This window comes from Rhagoletis zephyria, unplaced genomic scaffold, assembly GCF_001687245.7.
Source record: "Rhagoletis zephyria isolate East Lansing unplaced genomic scaffold, Rhagoletis_zephyria_1.1 Rzeph_scaffold_00235, whole genome shotgun sequence".
NCBI lineage: Eukaryota > Metazoa > Arthropoda > Insecta > Diptera > Tephritidae > Rhagoletis > Rhagoletis zephyria.
In genome coordinates, this window is record NW_016157319.1 from 293,227 (window position 1) to 303,252 (window position 10,026).

Below are 10,026 nucleotides of genomic sequence, written 5' to 3' on the forward strand. Positions count from 1 at the left end.
TGCAAAAATCGCGACTACTCCATGCATGCGTGTAAAGAGTACTCCCTAAGGACCAAGGAGTACTCCAAAATTAACCACAATTCATATAAAAAATATGGTCCAATTAACATTGCGATGTCCTAGGGCAGGACCATATACTCCATCCCCGCATTACATCAGAGTAGCACAAAACTACTCCAACATAATAACAATGGCATTGGTGCTATATTTTTTCGTTTGTACACGTTTGTGTTCTTCACTTCTCAAATACTTTTTCGAAATTAATAAAAACCAAGACAAAAATTAAAAATTATATGTTGCCTCTGACGGTATTCGAACCCGAACATGCTGGGAGCTAAGAACTAACNCCCGACTGTCGTGGGTCTCACCAAAATTACTCTCACGAATTCTGCTGCAATCGGCGCAGTCTTGTATTCTATCATTCTTGGGACCAAACCAATTGTTTTTAAGTGATGGAGTCATAATTAAAAGAGTAATTTCTCAGTTTTTCGCAGTTAAACCTTTGGTAAACAGATACTTTTAATTATTGTATGTAAACAACGAAAAAAGTAAAAATATGGCCGTGGTCCGCCTTTTGCTCTTATTTAAACTGGATATAACTTTTTTTGTGCAAACTTATATTACAGGTGCTATAGGGGGTGAAAGGCCAGATCTGCGAAAATTAAAAAGCATTTATTAATAAAAATGTTGAACAGATTTTTAAGTGCTATAATATAAGTTTGCACAAAAAAAGTTGCATACCGTTTGAATAAGAGCAAAGGCGGACTAGGTCTAAATTTTTACATTTTAAGTTATTTACAAGCAATACTTAAAACTAAATTTTTTACCGAAGCTCTTATCTCAAACTTCGAAGGCCCATATCTCGATATCGGAGGCTAACTTCGAAAAACGGAGGAATTACTTTTACTCTTGAATCTTGAAAAAAAAATTGGTTTTGTCTAATACCCAGTCAAAAAGTGTAGTGTTGCTATGTATTACTAAACTTATCATTTAATATTCGATTGAATTCGCTTTCGTGACGTACGAATATCCATTTATAATAATTTCTACATCACAAACGATCCGGCATCCTCGAACAGCTGTCAGTTTATACGCGAATATTCTCGATTTTCATTTCTCTTGTCAACCGTACGGAACGTGATTTCATAGTGGATTGATTGCCCAGCGAATTTCGTAAAATCTTCTAAAATTTGGTTTTTAAATTGTAAAATAATTAGCATTTAACAAATTTAACTCTTTTTATAATAAATAAATCGAAATGGCTAAGTGGGGTGAAGGTGATCCACGTTGGATTGTTGAAGAACGACCTGACGCAACGAATGTCAACAATTGGCATTGGACTGAGAAAAACGCAACGCCATGGTCCAAGGAGCGTTTGGCACAATTATTGAAAGGTCTCAAAATTGGTAAGTCAATTCCAAATGTACTTTCATTCAGAACTTTGTTGGAATGATGAACGAACTCATTAATGTTAAATGTTACAGAGAAGGAGGGTATCGAATGTGTGGTCGATAAGATTGATGATTGTAGTGGTGAGGCCACGGTTAACAATCGCAAGGGGAAACTTATATTTTTCTATGAATGGAAATTGGTACTTAAGTGGACGGGTAAATTATTGAAAAATAGTAAACTAGAGCACAAAGGCAAAATAACTATTCCGAATTTGTCGGAGGAGAACGACATTGGTGACATTGAGATAACCATTACAATTGACGAATCCAACGATGAGTCTGAGAACTTGAAACAGTTCATGTATAATATTGGACGAGATGTTATTCGAAAACAGTTGGAGTTGTATATTAAAGAGTTAAAAGAAGAATATTCTAAAAATTTGATACTTCCAAAGAAGGGTGAAGAAAATACCACCATCACACCAAAGGCTAAGCAACCTGGATCTAGTATTTCAGCAGAAAATAATTTACTAAATAATGTAAATTCAGTGAAATCTAGTGATAACACCAATAACGTTGGCTGTAAGCTGGACGTGAAAACATTGAAAATAACTGAAGAGTTCAACTGTTGTGCAAACGATTTATACAATGCGTTAACAAAAGAAGAAATGTTAACAGCTTTCACACGTGCACCAGCTAAGTCAGATGCTTCTCGTGGCGGCGAGTAAGTAGATACTAAGGTTTTGGTACATAGAAAGGAAGTATAACAACAAATTATACATTACAGATTCGTTTTGTACGGCGGCAATGTGCGTGGAAAATTTGAAGAGCTAGTACCAGAGAAAAGAATAATACAATCTTGGAGACTTAAAAATTGGCCTTCTGGACACTACTCTGAAGTTGTGATAGATTTAGAGGAAGCGGTAAGTTAATTTTCCCTTGTTATGGTTATAGCATTTTTTTCCGAGGACACAATATATAATGCCAATTTGGCTTTGCAGAAAAACACCACCCAAATGAAGCTTAAACAAACGGGCATTCCTGCATCCGAATTTGATGCAATGCGCGCCAACTGGCATCGATATTATTGGCAAAGCATTAAGCAAACTTTTGGCTTTGGATTGTCTATCTCAGATATTTGGTAAAGCTTGAAGGATTATTGTTTTTGTAAGGCGTTGCAGTTTTATTGTATCCTAAGTAGCAAAACAATAACCTCATGGCCCATTAAAATGGTTAATAGCAAACAAATACATTGGGGAAAAAGCAGCAGCAGAAGTAGCAACAACAAACAACAAATCACGATATCTCTTTTAGGCAATTTAGTTATGTTTTCACATTTTATTTATAAATGCTTTAGTGACTGCCAACTTGGCTGTGGCTAACAAGGTGGCCGTCTTGATTTTTATACAAACTATATTGAGAACAAAAACTAAATGCTTCATTTCGATAAATAAACCGACTCAGATAAAAAGTTAGAACAAAGTATGAATATAGTGAAATGTATTTCGAAGATTTCAGCAAATGAATTTAAACGTTTACTCTTTTCCGATATTGTGTCTATGTAATTCTTAAATACGGAAAGTCGCAAATAAACTTAAGATTTGGTCACAGGATTAAGCTTTGTTCTTTTGGTTTGCAATAACCTTTCATTAAGTTGATGTGTGCAGTTAATGTGAATTGCTATGTCGGACAGTGAAATTGTGAAGTTTTTCTGCGGTTTTCGATTTTGTTGTAAAATGCCTAATTTCATAAAAAGATGAACTTTGGTATTACTGAATCCATCGTGGAATGAATCCGAGTATTTATCGTTACCTTAACTCTCTGCTACTGACGTGACCGAAGTTTACCTATTATACTGACGTGTCTCTCATACATAAATTTTCCAGATAAAAATATATATATAGGATCATTTTTATTTTTTTTGATTTAAACTTGAAATTCTATCAATATTTTAAATGCTCCTTACTGGAATAGTCATATAAATCAACTATATGTAGAAAAATAGGCTTTGTCAGTAAGCAATGCTATAGTCTGTCAGACTATCACATCAGTCCCAGAAAATTTTTTATTTAACAGAAGAAACATAAAACATAAAAAGTATATACAAAACTAAAGATAGGGCTTTTAAAAAATTGGTACAACTCCCATATCTTTGATACTAACACTTTAAATTTGTTGGAGGTGTATTTTACGAGTCCTACCAAAATCTGTGCGAACCACAATTTCAAAAAAAAAGTGTTGGTTAGGGCATTTTTGAATTAAGGTAACGATATGCAAACTACTATATTTAAGGGATATTCGTAGATCTTTCGAACATAGAGTCTACAATGGATTCAGGAATATTTATATATGTACATATGCCCTTTACTTAAAAAAATTCTTTAATACAGAACGTTCAAATACACTTAAACCATAAAGCGCTGACAAGCTAAATCTACCTAGCCATATATCTGGCTTTTCTCCAAGAAATGCTTCGTGCTTAGTGCAGCGAATCGATATTTTTTGTGTGCGGCTTCAGAGGGTATAGGTGATCCATGTCCACTTACGTGTACGAATCTAACAGGGCTATCACTGAATCCATCGTAGTCCGATTTGTCTACGCTTATGCTATCACTGAACTATAGCTATGATCGTAGCATATGCTTTAAATACACCTATTCGCAGCAATTCTGAGGATTTGCTGAAACAAAATGTTCGTAAATGTGGTGCAGAACGAATATTCACATTCAAATAGAATCCGATAAAAACGGCTGAGACACATCAGCAATTTATGCGTAGAAAAATTGTGTTCATATCGCACACCATTTTCAAAAGAGGTACAACTCAATGATCAGATCCGAAAATACAACTGCTTGTGGGTGGCACAGTTTTCTAGTTAGAGAATATAATCATGAAACCAAAAATTGTTGCATTAATTGGAGATAAATTCCCGAGTTGATTTATGCACCGAAATCGACTTGAATTTTTTTTTAGTTGTGTTGCTTTTGAAGATACACTTGCAGTGCCAATTCATGCGGAAACTATTTATTCCATTGTATTAACGTGCCCATAAGAACCACCGGGTAAGGTTTCGAAAACTTAAAGTAGCAAAAATTATCGTCCTCCGTGCCATGCAGTTAAACCTTAGCACTAAAATAAAGATTGCATGAACATAAAACAACATTTTTTTTGCACGCTTAAATTATTCAAAATTCAAATATTAAGCTTTTGTTCCAATAACATGGTGAATAGCCTGAAAGTATGCAATGCAACATACTGGAAATACGTAGCTTAAAGCTCGCCGAGTCGCGACTAAAGAATAAGAATCATTGAGAGCCAACAACACATCGTCCAATCAGAAGAAACATTCGTTTGAATCTGAAATTCATTCATTCATTCATTAAAAGCGTTTGCTGTGTTCCGCAAACCCAACCCTCAAGTAGTCACAGGAATAAGCAAATGCAACGAGACTTTCGTACTTTACTAATGACTGAGCAATAGAGTAAGAGCATGTGAGAGCGAGAGAGCGAAAGAGAGCATGACTGTAATGGATACAGAGTTGAGTTGTAAATTCCAATAGACACTTGCTAGCGCACCCACCCAAATATGTGGGCATAAACACAAGCATACAGCGCACAGCATCCTGCTTGAGAGAGAGAGTCAAATGAAAGGACTAAAGACTGATTATTCGCTCCGTTGATGGTACACATTCAGTCCCGGATGAGATTTGAAGCAATAAACTTGAGTTTTATAATAAGCGTGAATACATTTAGGCGAAAAGATACTTAACTATTTACTTACATATATAATGGGCATATATATTTTATTATTCTAAGCTAAATCAATGTGATTTACATAAAAGAAGCCAAACGCAAAAGTAGTTTGTAGTGAAAAGTGTGTAATCAAAATAATGTACATAAATGTACCTGCTACAGTTTTTCGTTGAAAAGTTATTGAGAAAATGTGAAAAAAATGCATGAGAATTTATTTGAGGAGAAAGCAGGAAAAATAAGGATACCCGCAGCCAAGCCTGTCAGGCCATTTAGCTAAATTAATGTTCTAGTGTTGGTGTTATACATCGATATATGTAGAGTATGTATGTATGTATATTCTTGTGCATGGGTAGAGATGTGGATTAGCAGAAGATTTATGTACGAAAAATTTAAAAAAAAAATTGAATCGAGGTAATATATGTAATGATAAAATGTAATTAAACAAAGTGAGATGGTTAAACGTACTTACATACATACCATGTGTGCAACTGAGTTAAAGAAAGGCAAGCGTGAAAAAATTTTAAAATCTGTTTGCTTTTATATGTAGCATACTTTTAGCAGCGCTAGATATAAAGCGTATGTAGGTATGAATGTAGTTGGCTGTTAGGGAGCGGCAACTGCTATAGGCGAGGCAGGACAATCGAAAGTGTGTGCAGATTCGTACACATCAGGCTCAAACGTTTACATATGTATGTATGTGGCTGCATTTAATCCACAAACATATGTGTTAATATGTATTTATGTGCGTTGTGGCTGCTACTAAAAAGCTACCGCCGTTCTTGCTCCTGCTCCTGTCACTGCTGTGGTGTTAAACTTGTCGATAGCAGGAACATATGCATATACATAAGTTTGTACGGACCTCTATGCATACACTTGTCCTTTCTTCTTCGCCTGAGTACGAGTGTGGATGTTTGTGTATACGCGTATGTGCTTTTATACGCGCGTGCGTGCGCTTGTGTATGTAAGTGTCTGTTTCCAGTGCTCTCATTTTGATTAACTTTGTGAATTAGTAAAGTGTGGCGATAGCAGTGCACAGCTACGACAGGACAGGCCTAGTACAATGGCAGTAGCAACAACAACAACCACAAAAGCAACTCACTGCAAATAATACAAAAAAAAAAACAATAACGATATCAAAACACCACTTAAGACCACCGCAAACAGCATCACACATTAAGATTCGTGCAACAACAGCGTCGACACGATTGTATTATTTATCATACGATAACAAAAGCAAAACAAAATCATTCGCATCCTCATCCGCGCACATCGGTGTTGGTGTGACAAGACGAATGCACGAGCGGAGTGCAGGCGTGAAGGCGAACGTGTGTCACACTTTGGCAGTATGGCAGTGTGGCAGTAGGACAGGATAAGACAGGAACTCCTTTATGTGCATGTAAAATGAACTGTCAAACTGTGGCGCAGACAAAAGCAGCAATGCGACGAGCACATTGCATGAATAACGACAGCATAACGACGATAAGAGGAACAACAACAACAACAACAACGGCCAACTACAGGCGAAAATGTTGGCTGAAGCAGTGGAGGTAGCAGTATCAGTAGCAGAAATATTGGCAGCGGCAGCTGGCATAACTACAATCACAATGCGGTAGGTATGTATGTATTGCACCTTTGTACATTTGTATGTTCATAAGTGTTTGTAGTGCGGTCGCAACTCCTGCAAATAGACTACATATTTATATTGAATATTAAGAGCTATGCAGGTGGGGCGCCTATTTGTAGGCTATTAAAAATGCATTAGCAAAAGTGGCATGCATTAAGGGAGCGGCATACCTCTCACAAATTCACTTTCATACATACAAACAAACAAAGGATAAGGAAGGGATTAGTGTAAAATATAAATCTCTTAAAATATACTGCATAAGTATTTATACGTGTATGCAAGTTATGTAAAAAGAGAGAGGTGAAAAAAGAGTTTTCGCGTGAAAACCGTTGAGTCGCAATATTTGGTCTACTTTAGGACTCCTTTTACCTTGCCTTATATTTACGATCATACGTTAGCTAGGCGGGGTTGAATATATCTCTATAAATCGTGTGCTTCTTGGGTAAATTGAAGACATTTTAAACTAAATTATCGGAAATACTTTTCGCATAAATACAATGTCTCAAACAAGTGTCCACTTGTTGATTTTTTTTTAAATATTCAGAATGTTTTCAAGCTAATTTTTTTGTTATTTTTCTATAAAAATATTGTCGAAGCTTTAGCCAAAACCATATAAATCAAGGTTGCAAACTTACCACAAAATTTAGGAAAATTCAACAAATTTTGATGAAAATTTTGAGCTTTATAATCTGAATAAGTGCAATTTACGAATTGGCGTTGTTTTTTTTTTAATTTTGTTGCGAACGATCTCCTGCATTTTAGAGTGTTCCCTTATCGTAGTATTATAAACAGATGGACAAAATTTCGGGGTCATATTCTCATTGGTACGTTTTTTTCGGTACTCCTAGGCGATTTTGAGGTTAGGTTTGTATGGGAGATACACTTTAAAATAAACCGACCATACCCATTTTTAGTTTGTTTACTTATAATATTATTATTTATGAACAGATAGACGAAATTTCAGAGTTATATTCTCATCGATGCGCTTTTTATAGCATTTTAAGGCGATTTTGAAGAAGGTTTGTATGGGAGGTATGCTTTAAAATAAACCAATCACGACCATTTTTCGTTTTTTCCTTATTTGTGTCTACAAATATTACATAGAAAAAATTAAAGCCCTACATCAACTTCTATGTTTTTCGAAAGAATTGATGGGGCGGCACCACTTAGCGCCACCTGTCAAGTTTCTTTTTAGGTCAAAAATAATAATTCTCGTGTGACCCATTCGAATGTGAATAACCTATGAGTTAACCAAAAGTAGTATTTTCTCAGTTACTCTTGGAACTTAGCCAATGTACGTATTTCCGAATATGTTGCGATTCGTACAGTAAAACATTTTTAAAAGCTTCGACAATAACGCCACACAGTGTGGAAATTGAACTTTTTTCGTGACAAATTCTAATATCTCGAGAACGAGCACGGCTAGTCATGAATTCATAAAGAAAAATTAAAATGCGTTTTTCGATTCCTGCGACCATGGAAAAGGATTCCTGGAAGCATGAGGAGCAAAAATGTGTTGTTAAAACTTTTTAAAAAGTTCACTGCAAATTATTTTCAGGTCAAAAAAGGAAAAACTTGAAAACCTCCTCCCTTTGAAGGTCATTTGAAATGTCAAGGAAATTTTTTTATCCAACGAAACTATTTTTCCCGTATTCTCAATCTCAAAAGCCTTAAAACACTATTGTTGTGTAAGTCTTAGACCAGTCACATTAAAAACGACTTCACTAATTTTGTTGGAAATAAGCTTTAATTACATTTTTTACTTTTTAGATGTGCATATAAAACATGTTACATTAAAAATAGGAATTTGAAAAATTCGTTTATTCATTTTTGGCATTCGGTATGCAATAATACTTTTTGTGAAGAAAAAATTTGCTAAGTTCTAATTAAAAAAAAACGAAAGCCAAAGCAGAGAAAAAACTACAAAAATAAAAATAAAAATAAATAAAACCAAAGTTGGTTGGAAACAACCAACAGTGGCAACCGTGGTATACATACCAATATCAACCATACCATATCAACCCACCAAGCGACATCCGGTGACATTTACAAATGCAGTTTGACGCATCGAATCGATCTCCATATCGGATGTATTGAATTGGAAGTGAAGTTTCCGCCTGAAAGGCAAAGCAAAAGGTATTATGTGCTGAGAAAAGCATTGACATATACATACATATCTACATATACACATATATGTATGTACATATGTACGTTTGATTCGCAAATTAATTTGTGCATACATATCTGCGAATTTCAAAATGCATTCAGTTTTGTTCTACTTCTTGTTTCGATTAGCATACTTTTAGGCCTTTTGGCCCTCCATTTTTTCTTTAATTTCGCTTTTTATAGCGCATACGAACAATTTGATGACGAAAGCTGTGACTAGTATCGACTGGAGCAAAAGAGAGGTGAACACTGTTTCTAGTTATTTAAACCTCAACATTTTACTATACTATCTTTTTCACAAAATTTAGTGCTTGCTTATTGAGATTTTTTTGTGGAAGGCTAATTTATTTCAGCATAAATAGAAAACTAGTCTAAAGTAATCCGTTCTAACTCTTCATGATGTCTATGGTGATGTCAAGTGGAGGAATTATTTGTATTACCTTTGGCACCCAAAACACTGTAGTTCATTTATAAAAATTATGTACATTTTTTTATTCATTTAAGTCGAAGCCACTTCAGTCCATTGTAGAAATACTAGAGGAATGAGATTTCCTGTTCGAGCCACGTAATAAAAGCGACATAACTGTCGTACTGATGAAAATTTGCAACACTGTTGCAACACAGTCTTTTTTACTATTTCTATTCAAATATATGCCAGCTGCAGACTCTAAGAATCATAAATGCAGTTAAACCTCGATATAACGAAGTGGAAATTCTTAGGTATATCTATAGTTTCGTTATATTTATGGAATAACAAAATTTCGATGCAACGAAAAATTCAGAATTTTTGAAAAACTTCGTTTTAAGTATAGATTCGTTGTTTTTATAACAGGACTCTAACCGTCAATATAATCCGCAGGGCCTGGGTTCGAGCCCAGTTTCCGACCAACACCAAGAAATAAAACATAAAAAAGTGTTTTTCTAATATCGGTCGCCCTTTGGCAGGCAATGGCAAATCTCCAAGGATATCTTGCTATGAATAACTGCTTCTCATAAAAATACAATCGCTGTTCAGAGTCCCCATAAAACTATAGCTCCCTCACCTTTGTGTGACAACATTAAAGCGCACGCCACAAATCGAAGAAGAAGCTCG

General features: G+C 35.2%; 2 protein-coding genes across 2 annotated transcripts in view; one reads left to right on the forward strand and one right to left on the reverse strand.

Moving 5' to 3' along the window:
- Positions 1-1,089: 1,089 nt before the first annotated feature.
- On the forward strand, positions 1,090-3,004 carry LOC108358322 (activator of 90 kDa heat shock protein ATPase homolog 1). Its single transcript, XM_017609589.1, has 4 exons — positions 1,090-1,406; positions 1,485-2,115; positions 2,179-2,314; positions 2,393-3,004. The coding sequence occupies exons 1-4, from the start codon at positions 1,259-1,261 to the stop codon at positions 2,534-2,536; spliced, it is 1,059 nt and encodes a 352-aa protein (XP_017465078.1). The 5' UTR covers positions 1,090-1,258; the 3' UTR covers positions 2,537-3,004.
- A 4,387-nt stretch (positions 3,005-7,391) lies between these two features.
- Positions 7,392-10,026, reverse strand: part of LOC108358323 (uncharacterized) — a 26,085-nt gene continuing 23,450 nt past the window's right edge. Inside the window, exon 3 of the mRNA XM_017609590.1 lies at positions 7,392-8,884. Within this exon, the coding sequence (XP_017465079.1) occupies position 8,884 (1 nt within the window). The 3' untranslated portion in view covers positions 7,392-8,883. The remainder of the gene's footprint in view (positions 8,885-10,026) is intronic.